Source organism: Calonectris borealis, chromosome 22, assembly GCF_964195595.1.
Source record: "Calonectris borealis chromosome 22, bCalBor7.hap1.2, whole genome shotgun sequence".
NCBI lineage: Eukaryota > Metazoa > Chordata > Aves > Procellariiformes > Procellariidae > Calonectris > Calonectris borealis.
In genome coordinates, this window is record NC_134333.1 from 1,847,823 (window position 1) to 1,865,832 (window position 18,010).

At 44.3% G+C, this 18,010-nt stretch overlaps 2 protein-coding genes across 2 annotated transcripts; one reads left to right on the forward strand and one right to left on the reverse strand.

The window, feature by feature from the left end:
- Nucleotides 1–2,597: 2,597 nt before the first annotated feature.
- On the reverse strand, nucleotides 2,598–3,564 carry LOC142091712 (olfactory receptor 10A4-like). Its single transcript, XM_075171091.1, has one exon. It carries the CDS (start codon nucleotides 3,531–3,533, stop codon nucleotides 2,598–2,600), a length of 936 nt encoding a protein of 311 aa, XP_075027192.1. The 5' UTR covers nucleotides 3,534–3,564.
- Nucleotides 3,565–16,214: 12,650 nt separating this feature from the next.
- Nucleotides 16,215–17,213, forward strand: LOC142091597 (olfactory receptor 10A7-like). The gene has a single exon (XM_075171027.1). It carries the CDS (start codon nucleotides 16,263–16,265, stop codon nucleotides 17,211–17,213), a length of 951 nt encoding a protein of 316 aa, XP_075027128.1. The 5' UTR covers nucleotides 16,215–16,262.
- The last annotated feature ends 797 nt before the right edge of the window (nucleotides 17,214–18,010 follow it).

An 18,010-nucleotide genomic window follows, 5' to 3' on the forward strand; every position in this document is an offset into this window, starting at 1 on the left:
CGTTTCAGTGCCTGGACATAGGCATCTTAATCCCAAGCCGAATTCCAGACAGATGTGATACTGCTGTAATTCAGACACAAATAAACAAGCGAGAGCTGGGTTTGCATTTGTTCCTGTCTGAATTGCCCCCCATAGTCATACCTCTGCACCGCAGCCTGCCAGAACACAACCTGATAATATGATGCTTCTAAGGGTAGGTGGGAGGTGAGAGCATCTGCTTCATTAGGGTTATCTGATCAAGGTCCTTTTCAATGCAAAAGGCGACAATAAGTAGCGTGAGAAGAGATAAACAAGAAGACAGAGACACAACCCTGGTGGACAAGAGATAATGGAGACAATAGCAGAGACCGCAAGTCGCCAGCAGCTAATTAACGGGCCATTAAGAAACTCCAGGCACAGCTTTGGAGAGGCCCCCATGGACTTTTAGCGCATCAAGCTGGACCAGCCAGCGAGTAAGGGACCGTAGGGTGGGATGAGAGGCCAGGATCCAGTCGGGGTACCAGGCAGGCAGAGGTGCCGTGCTGATGCTTGGGGGATCCGCGAGTGTGCGTGTGCTTGTGAACCCAGCGAATGTCACCTGTGTGCCTGCACCAGTGACCTCCTGTCTCTGCCAGCCCCGGAGGAGGAGGAGACAGGGCTGCCTGTGCTTGCGTGTGGTGTGGGTCCTGTGTGTGGCTGCTTTTGACAGCAGAGCCTTGGCTGTGGCAGTCTGTGTGACCGGCCGTGTCAGCCTCCTCTGCGTGTGTCTGTCTGGGCATGTCCGTGTGTCTCCGGGATAGGTGCTCGCCTTCGCCTCTGGTTGAACCTGCGGAGGGGAAAGTGGCGGCTGCGTCCCTCAGAGTGGTCAGAGATCCCGGGTCCCCGGGAACTGGGCTGGGCTGCTGGAGGCGGCGGCCACTCCTAATACCCCTTTACAACCTCTGCACTCATCTTGACTGCAGACCATTGCACATCAAGGAGTTAGCGCAGGCTGTAGCGCTGTGCTGCGCGGCACATCCAGTGTGGTCTTCAGGTGCGTGTTGTGCTGCAGAAATCCCCTGGCTGCAGGATAAACTCAGCAGCTCATTTTAACGGAGGAGCCTGTGGGCAGCTCCCACTTGGTACGGGCGCTTACACCACCTCCGTGGCCTTGCCTTTATCTAACAGAGCAGCAAGAAGTTCTCATGTGAAAATCCTTTCTGTTGGTCAGTAGAAATGATGAATATAATTGTTTTCTTTTTAAAAAATCCTATACTAACGCAAATGACCAAAATGGAGCAGCCCTCCCATTGACGGGACGTACATGGCATGCTGCGTGTTGATCAGACGCGTGTTGATGCTTCACAACCTGGGGCTCCCGGTATCTGAAGTGATGCAGCTTTATCTATACTATCTTCTCCTCTATAGTGTTAGCTCTAATAAATAGCTTTTTAAATGATACTTGACACAGTCTGTGTGTCTGTCTTACTGGGATCATGATGACCTAGCAACTCCTGGTGCAAAACACCCTCCTATACTTCTCCCAGCTTAATGACTAATTTTGCATCCACTACCTTAGTGTAGCAAAGAAAACGAGAAGAGTGAAGAGGTAAACTAGGATCCCATGAATCCTCCAGATGGGTACATACCACAACCAGAGGAAAAAAGGAAAAATAAATGAAGTTTTAACCTTCCTTTTTAAAATGACAGGTCTCAAACCAACTTCCTATGACCACCCATTTCCTTAACACTCAAGTAGCTTCTTCCATTCCGCAGTCAACCTTTTATTTGCACAAAAAGGGATATTGTTTTCATCTGCTCTCAATTCAGCAGCCTAAGATATAGATATGTTTACATAAACTTATTGTTTTGACTTCACACACAAACAGCATACAGCAATGGAGATGTCTAAGTGATAGTTTGTCTCTTACTACAGCAGAAATCTAGTTTAGAACATGTAAACTGTGTTTTTACTTTGCCTGTTTCACTCCATTCAATACCAGTGGAGAATAGGGTTATCAGCCCAGCCATAGTTCTTTACGTTCAAGATATTTGAAGGAAAGCAAATCATTATGCCTTCAGGCCTTCACATGACCTTTTTTCACAGAATAGAGCTGAAGAGCTCATCTGGGAAATATCTTAATCAGACCTCACCAGAAGACTAATGTCTTAGATATTTGTGGGGTGCTTCTTATTAGGTCCCTTGTTCTCTTCTCTGATAATTTCTTGCCCTCATCTCTGTGTAATTATTTTTAGATAAGCTCCACAGAAATGTTTTCACAATATTCAGAGAATATTGTGACTTTCATCTTACCACAGGTAAACAGATCTGCAAAGTACAGAACTATTTCTGTATGTACGGACAGGACATAAAGGATATGGTAGCATGTAATTCACTTGATCTGTATGCCAAACCTACCTTAAAATGACATGAAACATTATCTGGAAAACACCTTTTTCAAAAAACATCAAACCCCCCCCCCAAATAAAAATGGAATTATCTGGAGGATTGACTCAGAGCTACAAGGTAGATATGAATTTTTGGTAAGTGATGGCAAGCCATATTGTCCTTGTAGTAATGTACACAATATCAAAGCTACTGCTAGATTTAATTTAATATAATTCATAAACATGTCATGTCACATATTTATGTTTTTGGCTATCAGTCTTTTCAAGGCTTGTTTCACCTCTTTGTTCCTCAAGCTGTAAATCAAGGGGTTCATCATTGGAGACATCAGTGTGTAAGTCAGAGAAAGCAGTTTGTTACTGCTGCTTGAATAAAAAGCTTTGGGTCTCAAGTAGGTCACAATGCCAGATCCGTAAAACAGAGTGACCACCACCAGATGAGATGAGCAGGTAGAGAATGTTTTTCTCTTGCCCCCAGCTGACGGCATCTTGAAGATGGTGTGGAGTATCTGGACATATGACACAACTATGAGTAAGAAGGGGACCATGATGAAGAGGACAGCTATTATGTAGGTGGTGATTTCATTCTTGTAGGTGTCCACACAAGCCAACTTCAGCAGAGGCAGCAGATCGCAGAAGAAGTGATTGATCCTGTTGGGCCCACAATATGGAAGGGTAAAGATGAGAGTTGTCTGCCCTAAGGCCACCAAGACCCCAATAAGCCAAGATACAGCTGACAGCAGGAAGCACTTATTCCAGCTCATCATGGTCGTGTAGCGCAGGGGATGGCATATGGCCACATAGCGATCGTAGGCCATGGCAGACAGCAGACAACATTCTGTGATCCCTAAGACAGAGAAGGCGTACATCTGTGTGGCACAGCCCAGAAAGGATATGCCCTTCCTTTGTGTGAAGAAGTTCACCAGCATCTTGGGGATTGTGGATGAAGTGTAGCCAATCTCCAGGAAGGACAAGTTCTTGAGGAAAAAATACATGGGGGACTGAAGGGCAGCATCTACCATAGTGATCATAATGATGAGGATGTTTCCCACCAAAGTACTGAGGTACATGAGCAGTACCAGACAAAAGAGAGAGCCTTGGATCTCTGGAATGCTGGAGAAAGGTGAAAATTGGAAATAGGTCACCACTGTGTGATTCCAGCTGGTCATGTCCCTCAGGCTTTTTTTTAACTGCAGAAATTATTACATATCCATTTTCTAGTTAATCTAGAGAAATACAAAATAGTAAATTAAATATTTATATATATTGCTTTGTAATAGGAGAAGATCCCAGAAGACGAAGTGATATTTTACTGCTGTGTTTGGGTATTTTTGGTGCTGAAGATTGTTTAGAGGTGTGAGGAAAGGTGGTTCCCTTCACATAGCTGTTGATAAGTAAGAACAACTTTTCCAAATGAGTGTCCTTCACTTGCAATCAATGGAAAGGAAGCTACATCTTCTTTGTGACGGTAGAATATTTCACTCTTCCTGCCTTTTAGGATGAGGATTGTACTCTACTGCCCCAGTCTTTAAAGTGGACTTTTCTCCCATTATCCAGCTGAGATCTGCTACCCTAACACCTGCTGCCAAGCAAAGGCGGCTGGTCCTTAAAACCCAGAAATGATTAATTTGTTAATAGAGCAGTTTTTTTGGCAATGAGTCCCTCTTGCTATCATTCTGTGGATGGGGTTCATTCTAGAGAAGAATCACCTACTGAACACTGATAATCCTGTATACACTCCACAGTACCGTACACGATTACTATCACCGGTGTGTGTTTTCACTTCTATCCCACCTGCGCACTTCATAACAACAGAAGTAGTACAAGTCCGCAAAAAAAGGTAAAACTGAGAGCACATGCTACCTTTTGTTTCTCTACTCAGGGTTAGGTCAAGTTCAGCATAGTGTGAACAGGCAGGAGGCAATAGGCACAAACAGAAATACAGGAAATTCCATTTAAAAATAAGAGAGGTTTTTCTTGTTTGGTTGGTTGTTGTTGTTGTGGTTGTTGTATGTTGTGTTTGGTCAAGCACCGGCACAGGTTACCCAGAAAGGCTGTGGAGTCTGCACCTTTGGAGATACTCAAAATCTGATGGGACATGGTCATGAGCAATGTGCTCTAGCTGACCCTGCTTTGAGTGGGGGTTTTTACTGGATGGTCTCCACAAGTCCCTGCCAATCTCAACTGTTCCATGATTCTGTGAAAAGAACTTTTTACAGAATGGTACACATGCTGTTTTCCTCTCATAGTTTATCCAAACACTAGAGGGAGGTTTTTTGAAGGTTTGTTTTTTTTTCTTTTACACATACATTGAAGAGGACAGGGAAGACTTTCTGTTTAAAATAGCTGCTCTGATTCCATTGACATAATTTGAATGGGATGGGGGACATAACTTTCAGTTAATAAGAAAAAAGCCAGACCCAAAGCACACACATGTGCAGACACACACACATGCACAGAAAACCCCAGACATTATAACCCCTTCCTATTCATAGTTAGAACAAAAAAGTACTAAAGAATGTGGATCGCTCTCCAGGAAATTACCTTTGTTGCAGGCACTCTTCAGGAGGAGCAATTCTTTTCAAGAATAAAAAATGTCTTGGAATTTATTTTCTATTTCAATAATACATTCACTTCATAAATAGGTAGATGAGCGTCCCTTAAAGAGAAGCCCTGGGTAGGTGACACAGCCACGATAGCACACGGAAGAAGAGAAAAAAGACTGAAGTAAAATAAGGTAGCTCACCTGACATTAGGAGAAGGCTGTGGTTCGTATTTTTGGAAAAGCCACATCACAAACCTTGCCTATTTTCCCAGTGGGAAATAGTCTGTTGGGTATTGATTGCTTGCAATTGTAGGAGTCAGTTGTTTTTTCCTCATTGTTTAGGTACAACAAAACACACACTGTTTCTCCTGTTAACTCCTGGAACTAACTGTAAAGAACTAACTATAGAGCACTTGTATATCTATTTTAATCTGGTTTTTTTTAACCAGTCATGGTCTTGGGGCTGATCCCACGTAACTTTAGGGATAAAAGTTTGGTATGGCAATAAACTACACAAACTAGGCACAGGAAAAAGGCTTTGCAGGAGGAGAGAACATGTGCATAACTCATGTCAAACTCTGGCTTTAAGCGCTCTAATTAATGGTGAGGAACAGGCCCCTCCATGGGAGAACTCATCATGCCATCCCAGACAGGCCCTTCAGATTGTTCAGAAATTATCCTCTATGGATAATAATTTCTGCCTTTATTTGTGTCAATCATACTATGCTTCCATTTAATTAAACAAAGATACAGCACTTTTAAGCAGTCACTTACCTTATCATCCAGAAGACACCTACATCACATTAGGTGATTCTTCCCTATAAAATCACTTTCTGTTTTTCACAGAAGATGACTACAACACAGAGATCACTCTACAGTCGATGACTAAAGATAAGAGTGGGGAAAGACAGTCCCAAGGCCAGGTGAAAGAAATTCAGACTGAATGAGATGTCTTAACACTGGCAGTGCAGATATCAGTCAGCAATTCCACTTTTAATCAAATATAAGCCCCAGATTTCTAGAACAAATTGCTGTGGTCTCTGTCTGTGCTTTGGGCAAAATCCCCAGAACACTACAAGTGGGATTTTTCTGTATTGGTTCAAATAAGCAACATCCAGTGAGAAAAATCTAAGTCCATCATCTGGGCCCTGTTGTGATCAGTGGGGCTGGGGAGGGGTCAGGAGGAGCAGGGGGAGCGGTTCTCCATTGTATGATTTGCCTGAAAAGCTGCGGTACCTGCCTGTCGGAGTCAGGCCCAGAGATAGTCAAGTCTGGATGCAGATTTACTCTCAACTCAGTTTAACTGGGGTCTGTTTCAATGCTTAATGTCCATCTGAAATGATGTCATGCCAGTTGACAGCCTAAGCGGTACTTTCCTTCTGACCGTGGAAGATGGGCGTCATCTCTTCTGCATTTGGAGGGGCATTGAGGTGAGAGAGACAATGCAGGGTTCCTTCTGGATCTCAGTAAGAAAGGCCCCACAACAAATGGCTAGATAAAAGAACTGTTTTAATAGGATACAATAAAAATGAATATGCGTAGTGAGCAAATCTTACGTCCCTTCTGATGCTGGGAATCCTGCATTCATGCAGCAGCGGATGGATTTTCCCACGACGTGCTGCGTAGATCCTGTCCGTGGAGGTAGCTCTCCTTTTTGGTCATTTGATCTATTATATAATTTCCTCACAAGAAAACAACTCTGTTCCTAAAGGATGTTCTCATGAGAACTTGTAGCTTCACTTTTAGACACGGGCAAGGCCACGCAGGTGGTGGTGTCGCTGGCACCGAGTGGAAGCTGCCTGCAGGCCCCTCGCTTACAATGAGTACAGGTCATCTAAGTTTAGATGTCAAAGTAGATGATACGCCCATATCTGAATTCTTGGTCTGGGGCTCTGAATGTCTTTTATAGTCAATGGAGAAAAGCAAGCACTTCTACGGTCTGTTTCACCTGATTCTGATACACTGCAAAGAGCAAGATGACCTAAATTGTGAAAGTGTCCATCTCTCCCCACTGAGTATAAATGTAGTCGAGATGACTGACTCTGGCCAAGACCTCTGCAAGGTTGAGAGCTTTACTGAAGTCTTTGAGTCTCACTCCTAATGTAATGTCTATATAAACACTTCCTCCATGTCTGGATGTGAAGAAAGATGAAGGTTCTTTTGAAGGTCAGTTCACCATTTCCCAAGGAAGATATCTGACGTGAGAGAATGAATTATGTTGCTTGGGCAGTCCTACCTTCAGGAAATACTGCAGGTGGTGTGAAGAAAATTCTCAAGGCCTCTTTCACTTTCTCATTCCTCAAGGTGTAGGTGAATGGATTTCGCGAAGGTGTGACCACCGGGGTCAGCACACACACAACCTTCTTGATATCAAGAGAAGTCTGTGAAATTCTCATATACATGAATATGGCACTGCTCTAGTATAGAGAGGCCACAGAGATATGAGCACCACAAGCGGAGAAAACCTTTTGTATTCCTGAGGCAGCTGTGATCTTCAGCACAGTGGAGAAGATGTATGTGTAGGAGATGATTGTCCATCTTAATGAGCCCAGTAAAACAATGACTGCTGTCACAAAGTCTGCAAATTCTAGAAAGCTGCTTTCACTGCAGGTAGGTTTCCCTGCCTCAGGCAAATGCCAGAAATGCCATAATAGAGTCCAGGTTGTTCAGATACAGATAAGTGAGTGGGAATATTTACCAAACAAGGCAGAAACAGAAGATTTTCCTCTTTCCCCTTATTTCTGATGAGAGCAAATCTTGTTCTGAAAACAAAATTTGAATTAAAAAATATTTTTAGTTAAAATTTAGTAGCATTTTCTGCAAAATGAAAGCTGAAAAATCAAGCTCGACATAGAGAAAGTGCCTTATTCTACACCTGGTGCTGTCCCTGTTGGTTTTTTCCCTGTTTGTTAATTGAAGAGCAAACCCAATACAGTCAGGCTAATATTAAAAGTTAAAGAAATAGTGGCCCTTAGCACTAATTTATATAGGTCAACATAATAATCAGTAAGCCATATATAGATATGGTCTGTGCATTTATTGTCTTATGTCTAGGAGGATTTACTTGGATGGTTGGCTTTTTATCTTCCTCCCCTCAGCAAAATTGACCTGAAATGTTTTCCTCTGCCTCCTCTATAGATTAAATTAAACTGCTGTGTGTCTTTCCTTCCTTAGAGCCAAATAGTTTCCCCCATCTGTCTTAACATAACTAATCAGGCCTGAACATGGAATGTTTATTTCACCTCCACCAGGCACCAGAAAGGGTTGACAAGAGCCAAGCGAGTCTCTCTGCTACCTCTGTCACATATCGCAGGCTAAGGCAATTGCCTAGCACAGGTAGCTACTTAACTACCAGGATTGTCTAGAGCCGATTCTGGTTCCTCTGGGTGGACTAGGTGACCTGCTGAGTGCCAGGCTAGCCTCACATACTGTGAATACATGGACTACCCTGCGTTCAGTTTCACATTTCAGGGTGTTTTAGTCCCTGTTCCTAGGACAGAAACACTGTGGAACAAGTAGTTCCAGGAAGCAAGAACTGGAAGCTAAGCCATTCCCAGAAGAGTGTGATAAGCAGTAAGTTGTAAGAATTAGCCTGGCCATTGAATACAAGTCCTAGAAAGCCATGGAGGAAGGAAGCTACCCAGGAAGCTAGAATGTAATTCATTCTTAAACCTCCTCAGTTGCACTCACTTATTGACTAATATTTTTTGTAGATTTCTGAAAAGCAGATGAGAATTTGAAATCCCATGTCCAGAGTTTGCATTTCCTGAGAGAGGACAGGAAAATTGAAAGGAGGTAAATTGCAAAGTGGAAGTGTTGGCTGCCTTTCAGCTTAGTGGATTTTCAGTTGTCCTCATCAGGAGTATTTAAAGGTAAGGAAAAAGCATTCCCTTCTTTATAAAAAGCTAAGTGCAGGGGTAAATACTTCCCTCATTTTTACACTTTCAATTTTAATCAGTAGCAGTGATTTATATATCAAAGCCTGGACAGGAAAGTGAGTGGAGGAAGGGTAGTTAGGGTAAACATTGGGACTAATTTTAAAGATATCATTCTGCATTTAGTTTCTTAGACCTGTGTACCAACATGTCACCCCAAATGTATTTTCCAAGCTTCATGCAGCTATGCACGTTCTATGGCAGTGCAACCCTATTAAAAATAGTAAATTACTGATTTTAGAAAGAAAGGACTTGTGACAACTACCTTCAGTGTACAGTCACTTGGTTTACACAAAGCTGAGTGAGAGGAGAACATGATATGCTTACTGCACTGTACTAGTTTTGGCCCGGCTAGAATTCAGTTTCATCGGAGCTGCTTGTATGGGGCTATGTTTTGGATTTGTGATGAAAACAGTGCTGAAAACACAGGGATGTTTTAGCTATTGCTGAGCAGTGCTTACACAGCGTCAAGACCTTTTCTGTTTCTCACACCACCCCACCAGCAAGTAGGCTGGGGGTGCACAAGGAGTTGGAAGGGGACACAGCTGGGACAGCGGACCCCAGCTGACCAAAGGCATATTCCGTACCATATGATTCATGCTCAGCAATAAAAACTGGGGGAAAGAAGGAGGAAGGGGGGGATATCCAGAGTTACAGCGTTTGTCTTCCTAAGTAACCGCTACGTGTGATGAAGCCCTGCTTTTCTGGAGATGGCTGAACACCTCCCTGTTGATGGAAAGTAGTGAATGGATTCCTTATTTTGCTTTGCTTGTGCATGCAGCTTTTGTTTACCTGTTAAACTGTCTTTACCTCTACCCATGAGTCTTGCCACTTCTACCCTTCCGGTTCTCTCCCCCATCCCACTGGGTGGGGGGGTGAGTGAGCAGCTGTGTGGTGTGTAGCTGCTGGTGGGGGCTAAACCACGACATGTGTCCATGATCCTGACTTACAGAAGACGACTCATGTTCTCCTGACTACAGAAAGGTACCTGAACAAGCACCTCCATCTGCACAGCAGATTGTGCAAAACGAGCAAGTCATGCACCTGCCATTAGAAGTCCCAAACATACATCCCAGATCATGATGGTCTAACATCAATATGGTTTGTAGTTGGTCATTTACTGGCTAGTGGCCACACCCCTTACAAGAAAGAACATAGCAACAACACTGAAGTGGAAAAGACTTCTGGGAACAGCATTACTGAATACAATTGTTTAGTGCTATGGCAGGGGACCTGAAATATTGTGAGAGCATCAGCTGACGAGTCACTGGCATCCAGCAAAGACAAGCCAGCCAGTCTGTGGTACGTGTATGCTGGTATGGAGCTGATGTTCACTGACCATTGTGTGACAGTTAAGATTCCTAGGCTGATATCAAGTAAATCGGGAAAGTCCTATAATTTGTGTGCAAGACCCAAAAGAACATTCTGGCATTGTAATCTTGTTCTATTTTGCATTTGAAGAAAGAAAGTAATAACCCTCTCCATTGGTTCTCCCTGCAAAGTTAATATTACTATTACACCAAAAGAAAAAGAATATAAAAGCCTTTCTGCTATTTTCTAAGTTTCGTTTGGAGTCTCCAGCAGTTTGCGTTCCTTCCTGCCATGATCCTCCTAGGTGGGGATAGGAACATATCTATTTCCGGTGACCAGGGATCTGTTCCCTGAAAAAGTGCTGTCTCAGCACAGATTTCAATGATCACTTTGCAGGCCTCCCGATTTCCATTAGTGGCTATTAGTTCAGGGTATATGGTAATATGCTTTCCTGGGAGCAAATTGAGACAAAGATCATAGAAGCATAATAGAATCATAGAACCATAGAATCGTAGAATCATAAAGTCATAGAATCATAGACTGGTTTGGGTTAGAAGGGACCTTTAAAGATCATCTAGTCCAACCAACCTGCAATGAGCAGGGACATCTTTTACTAGGTCAGGTTGTTCAAAGCCCCCGTCCAGCCTGACTTTGAACACTTCGAAGGATGGGGCATTCACAACTTCCCTGGGCAACCTGTTCCAGTGGCTCACCGCCCTCATCATAAAAAATTTCTTCCTTATGCCCAACCTGAATCTACCCTCTTTCAGTTTAAACCCATTTCCTTTTGTCCTGTCACTGTATCCCCAAGTCCTTCTCCACAGGGCTGCTCTCAATCCATTCATTCCTCAGTCTGTATTGGTAGTGGGGATTGCCCTGACCCAGGTGCAGGACCTTGCACTTGGCCTTGTTGAACATCATGAGGTTCACATGGGCGCACTCTTCAAGCCTGTCAAGGTCCCTCTGGATGGCATCCCTTTCCTCTAGCGAATCAACTGCACCACTCGGCTTGGTGTCATCTGCAAACTTGCTGAGGGTGCACTCAATCCTACCGTCTGGGTTGCTGAGGAAGATATTAAATACTATTTGTCCCAGTATGGACCCCTGAGGGTCACCACTCTTTAATGGTTTCCACTTGGACATTCCACTAGGCCTTCTCTACCTGTTCCTCCTACCTGAGTGTTGTGACTTTATTCTATGGCTCTGCTCTCTGTGTAGTTCAAAAACAGACCTGAAGAGGATTCTGATCTGAAACATAGGCCAGTTAGGTCTAGAGGACTAGTCAACATTGAGGGTCCACAAACTACATTTGCAGGGTGGACCTAGCCAATCAAAACTATGCAATTGTCTCTGATTTGCTTTCCAAAGAACCCCTGACTCCTTGATGAGAAAACAGAAATAATGCTTTTGGTGTTCTGCTAGCTTCCCCCACATTCTCTGGTTCCCAAAAGCCAGTCATAACAATAACATGGAAAACATTGTGAGCGAAACAACTGTGCCACAAAATAGGATAGGAATAATCAGGGGTTAACTTAGGTATCTCCAGTAGAAAGGTACGAATCTGGGCCAATTGCTTTAGCCTCCCTTTATAATCAAAGTGGAGAAACAGTCCAATTTAAAATGTGATTAGTGTCATCTACTTGAGGATGATCCTATACACCCTGTAGAAGACCTTGACATTGACCATAAAAAGAGTCTAGACAAATACCTCAACAAGTGTCTCCATTTTAGATATCTGAAGGCAGGTGAATGAATCCAGTCTTCAAAAGAAATCATCTTAAAAGCAGCATTTCTTAGTTCTGAGAATATTAAGAAACCTGTAGAAAGGAGCATGGGTAGAGGCGGTATTCATAATACCGATCTTCAGCAGGCAAAAAGTAGGTTAGTTCCCTCAGCACCAGGAAGTAATAAGTGCATTTCAAGGAAGCTCAGAGGAATTACTTTACTGAAATTATTCTTTTGATTATCTTTAATCTGGAGTTCAAAAGCTGGAGCATAAGGAAACTTATCCTGTGATATGCCTGTAGCCCTAGAAATATAAAATGTGAACCAGTGAAATTATTAATCTGATGAAAGTCATAACATTTTCTACACATTTTCCAAGGAGCGCTTAAGGACAGTCAGTGGCAGGATTTTATCTCACACATGTATGAAGTCTTTCAGGTGCATGTTAGGTCAGTCACATTCCTGGAAATAAACTGGAAATAAGCTGGAAATAAATTCCAACTCCATTATACAATTTTCGTCCAAAGTCATGCTTCTGAGAACTGTCAAAAGCGTGAGTAGTTACAGTAGAGAGAACCATGATTCCGATTTGCTGTTAGTGAGAGATGTTAAGAGGATAGCTGTTTGGTATCCATACGGAGTGTGAGAATGTTTATTTTTCCATCTGATTTTCTGACTAAGGACCTTGCCAAATTGGAATGATAATAAAAGGGAGGGAGTCAAAAATACAGAGACATAAAACCTGACCAATTAACACTAAGAGACAACAACCAGGAAGAAACCTTGCCAGCTGATGAGCTCTCAAGAAACTACAGGCGCCTGGGACTTTGCAACTAGTAAGGATGCAAACCTGAGGGTCGATGCTGCTGGAGGGGGTCAGTGGGACCGTGCCAGCTGATGAGGGGATGTGCAGGTGAAGGGGAGCCAGGAGGAACAAAGAGGGGGATAGACAGAAAAGGGGTCTAAAAGGGGTTGAGTGTAAACTGGGGCTGGTCACTGCTGGTCTGGCTGAGCCCTGTGCCTGATCACTGCAGTCTCTCCTGTCTTACTAAATCTTTTCATAACTCTCTCTCTGCGTATTTTCCCTCTATACCATGTGTACGTGTGCTGCAAGGACCAAGCAGTAGCTACCGGGGGGATCGGTGTGAGTGGGTTTGGTGCCAGCTGCCGAAGTCAGACTGGGGGTGTGGGCACCCTTGCCTCTGGTGTGAGCTACGGGAGCCAGTGGGGTCCCAGTGCAGCTACTGGAGCCAGTAAGGTCTCAGCCTACAGCCACCGGGGTGAGAACCGCACATGTCCCCAAAACCAGTTACTGAGGGGACTGGCGTGAGTGAGGTGAGTGAGGGGCTCAGCGCTGGCAGCTGGAGCAGGATGATGGGTCACAGCTCTCCTGCCCTGGGGTCAGGGGGAGGGTCTATATCTCCCCCAAACCAGGTGTGTGCGGGGTGTGCCTCTATATTCACCAGCGAACTTAAAGCTGGACTAGCCGGTGAGTAGGAGGTCTGGGCAAGGGCATCAGGGGGGCAGGGAGTCTGTGCTGGTGCCCAGGGAGAACCTGCGAGTGTGGGGTGCCTGTGGGACGAGCGTGTGAGGGCTGCGTGTCTGGAGCTGGACCAGCTGGTGAATAGGGGACCTGTGGGGCGGGTCAGAGGGCCAGGACCTGGGCAGGGTACCCGACAGACAGAGGGGCCATGCCAGGGCTCGGGGGACCCACGAACGTGCATGTGCTTGTGAATCTGGGGATGTGTTATGTGTGTGCCTGCACTAGTGACCTCCTGCCTCTGCCAACCCCAGAGGAGGAGGGGACATGGCTGTCTGCGCTCGTGTGTGATGTGAGTCCTGGAGGTACTGTCTGTGATAGGCTGTGTGACTGGCCATGTCAATGTCCTTTGCATGTCGGTGTGTGTCTGTGTCCTGCGAGTCTCAGGGATACGTGCTTAACTTTACTACTGGTTGAACCTGCAAACGAGAGAGCAGCAGCTGTGTCCCTGAGATCCCGAGTCCTTAGGCACCGGGCTGGGCTCCGGTGGCTGGGCAGGAGGGTCCTGGGCCAGGGCTGCTGGAGTCTGCAGCTGCTCTTGACATCCTTTAATAATGCTAAAGGTGTTTGAGACTCCAAGGCGCCCTGGGATAGCACTAAAGCCCAGCTTGTGGCTCTCTACATCCTCAATGACTAGAGTAGTTTCTGAAGAAAACAATTTTCTTTTTTGCTCCTGTGATTGTCTTTAAAAGGCACTACATAATTCTGCTGCAGAAGCAATCTCATGATTGAACTAGCATGCAGATGCTCACGTAGGTTCTCATGTACTTGCAAGTCAAAATGTGTGTGCATGATGTAGCTTCACTGTCCCTGTTCTGTGAAGCTACCTGATTCTGCTACTATTTCTAAACTAAATAACTATAACTATAACTAAATTGAAACAACTGTAACAAATTCCTTTTCTTCTTCTCTGAGAGGCTAGTCTTTGGCAACTGACATGTATGATAGCTGTGTGAAGGACAGGTACATTCCACTTATGGTGCTTCAGAGAAAACATGCCTGATGTTCCATGGAATGTATCATGTACTAATGTCACAGATTATTCAAGCTGTAGCAGGAGAGCATCTGCATTTAAAATGCAATTTAAAATCTGCAATGTAAGCTGACTGTAGGAGTCATCAGCCCAACACTGTCCCTAATGTGAGAAAACAAAGGAAATTCTTCTAGCAAAATTTGCATGATCCGTTTTGGAGGCACTGGGTGGCAGAACTCCTGAAGGTAGGATCCTTACTTCAAAATGCTTTTTGTGAATACATAAAGCAAATCCAAGGAAGACCTAAGACCAAAACTTAAAGGTCCTTATAGCCACTAAACAAGAATTACGCAAAGTGAGAGTTGTTTCTGAGAGGTGTTCTGCATTAGGGAATAAAACTCTAACCTATCAGTAAAACTAAGACTACTGTGAGTTTTATTAGCTTTAATTAACAGCTAACGACCAAAGCAATAGTCTAAAAGAGGGATCAAAGAGCAGAATTAGGTAGATTCTACATCAGCTACATGGATCTAACAAGCTAAGAAAACTAGTGTGAATGTGTGCCATTACAAACTGCAGGGAATTTTTAATGTCATTCTCTATTCTGTTATGCATAGGTTATATTGAGGTATCTCTCAAACTTTGGAGCTTCAAATAACATAGTGTTCTGTCATTTCTGTGTTAATGGAAACAGTCAAAACCAGAAAGATTCCTTTTAAATGCATCAGACCTTTAAATGCCTGAGAAGGTCAGGAGTTTCTTTATTGTGCTTGTAAGTTAAAATCATCTGTCACTCCCAGATCCACAGCTTTCACTTGCATGTTCATGTTAGAAAACTCACGGACAAAAGGCATCTCGTGTGAGTGAAGTTATAGCAGAAAGAGAACTTGGATGAAATCAGTACGAGGAGTGATTGAATCATGATAGGGCTGTATGCACTGCTCTTCCTTTGATGATGTGTCTTTCCCTATGTCATGTGGTCTCTTGACGAGGTTCCATGTGTATACATTGGAAAAGGTGCTTCCTCCCTCTGTCCCCATATATGGACACATTTCTGCTGCCAAAAGCCATTCTGTGCCTTGAGATTTACTAGTGTAGTCCAGGGGTTGGTTGCCCCTTTGGTAAGAGATGACAAGTCTGAAGAACGCAGCATTAATGACCACTTTCTCCTCTGTGGCAGGCTAACTTCTTCTCTCTTTCTGTGCATCAGTTTCCCATTCTGGGCAGTAAGAAAACACAAAGCTGCCACGGCTGGCACAGCACTGCATGAATATCCCATCTGCACCACACACACAGCAACACGCATCGGGGTAATGAGGCGATGTGACTAATGAAGCAGGTAGTACTGAGCTTCACCCTCTACACTTTCTTAGCATTCTCTAGGGTAGCTTTCCCTCCAATTATTCCTTCTTCGTTTGCCGGTCTACAGACAAAGGGTATTTGGATTTCCTTTGTTTTGTTTTTGCTTTCTTTGGACAGTGGGTGTTTTGGTTGTCAGCTGGGCTTTCCGTTCACTGCAGAAACCACCTACGGGACCAGGTGGGATCACAGACCTGACATTTGGGGGGAGCACAATTAACCCTACACCCCTAATGGAGCCAACCCTTAAATACCAACTCCTCCTAGTTCTGTGCTTGGTCACTATCCCAAACTATGAAACTCAGAGAGCACCAACATCACGCACTTTCAGCACACACAGCCATTGCCTTCTTTCTTTGTTCAGCTAAGCCAGCTCTAGAGTTGCACCCTTTGATCCAGTGGCTCTCCAGGGATTCCCAAGACACTCTTTGCTTGAGTAACTGGCTGAAGCACCGTGACCTTGGTGCCGTGACGACGCCTCTGTCAGTCTGTCCATTTGATTCCTCCCAGATGAAGCCAACAGAGCGACCAGAACCAGGAAACCACACTCTGCTGACTGAATTTGTCCTCTCTGGATTGTCCAACCACCCAGAACTGCAGCACTTGCTGTTCTTCACATTCTGCTTAATTTACACCATCACCATCATTGGGAACCTTCTCATCTTCATGGTCACAGTGCACCCCACCCTCCGCATGCCCATGTACTTCTTCCTCCGGGCCCTGTCCTTCCTGGATATTTCCACAGCATCGATCGTTGTCCCCAAGATGCTGGCAAACTTCCTGTCAGAGGACAGGAGCATTTCCTACATGGGCTGTGCCACACAGCTCTACTGTGTGATTTTCTTAGGAGCCACTGAATGGTACCTTTTGGCAGCCATGGCCTATGACCGCTACGTGGCCATATGCAACCCCCTTAGATATGCAATCATCATGAACAGTAGAGTCTGTCATTCCTTGGTCCTGCTGTCATGCTGCAGTGGTAATGTTGTGTCTGTGGTGCAGACAGCTTGGGTGTTCACATTGCCATTTTGTGGGCCCAAGAAGATTGACTCTTTCTTCTGTGATATTCCCCCACTCATCATGCTCTCCTGCACTGACACCTCTCTGTATGAAAAGCAGATCACTACAGCCACAGTGCTGGTCATCTTCACACCATTTTGTCTCATCCTGGTATCCTATGCCTGCATCATCTCCAGCATCCTGAAGATTTCCTCTGCAGAGGGCAGACACCAGACCTTCTCTACCTGTTCCTCACACCTTATTGTTGTAACATTGCACTGTGCAAGTGGGACCTTGATTTACTTACGGCCCAAAGCCAGGTACTCTCAAGATGCTAAGAAATTTCTGCCTCTCACATACACAGCCATAACTCCTATGTTAAACCCCCTGATTTACAGCCTGAGGAATAAAGATGTGAAAGAAGTACTAATCAGAATGATGGCTGAGCTGATGAAGAAATAAATATTTTCTTGTCCATGAATGCGTGGTTTAAAAAGGGTTATTTCCATTTTCGGTGGGTGTGGAAGGTTTACTAGCTCACTGGAAACACCAGAAGCAAAGAGATATCTCATACTCGAGAATATTTTGTCCTTATTTTTGGCTTCAAAAGCAAATTATTTAGAATTTCCATTTCCATTTCTTCCTTAGGAGTACGAAATGTATACCAGACATTTCTTCTAAAACAGAGCAACCAAAACCCACCCCACTTCCCACATCTTCTTCAGGTATTCAGGTTGGAACTTCTCACTTTCATTGCAGGCGCTCAGCTGCTCCTCTCACTTAAGAAATATTATTTTACAGTGAACTTTTCAGGCTAAGCATGCATACATTGATAATGAGTAGGCGTATTGTTTTGACTTTTTTTTCCTTCTTATATGATTTCCATTCCTTCCAGCAGAAAAGAGATCCACTGAATGAAAGTGATAAACAAATCACTTCTTTAAGAGACTCATGTTTTTTATTGAAGGTGTGGGGAAGGCAAAGGAAAGGAAGAGAAACTAATTCCTTGTTTCCAGCAGGAACTAAGCATTTCATATAGTACAGTGCGCACAAGCATCTTGGAGTCTGAGTCATGGGATATTCTGCATCTCTCAGCTGGAGAAATTCATCCGGGCATGACAACAGGACAGTTCCAAGAGGAGTAGCTGAGATCTCCACAAGCACACAGAGAAAAGGGATGCTACGACTTTGGAGTATCCATTTGGAAGGCGGGGAGGAAAACAGCGCTAGCTTTCTCTGAGAGAGAAGGAAACTGAAAC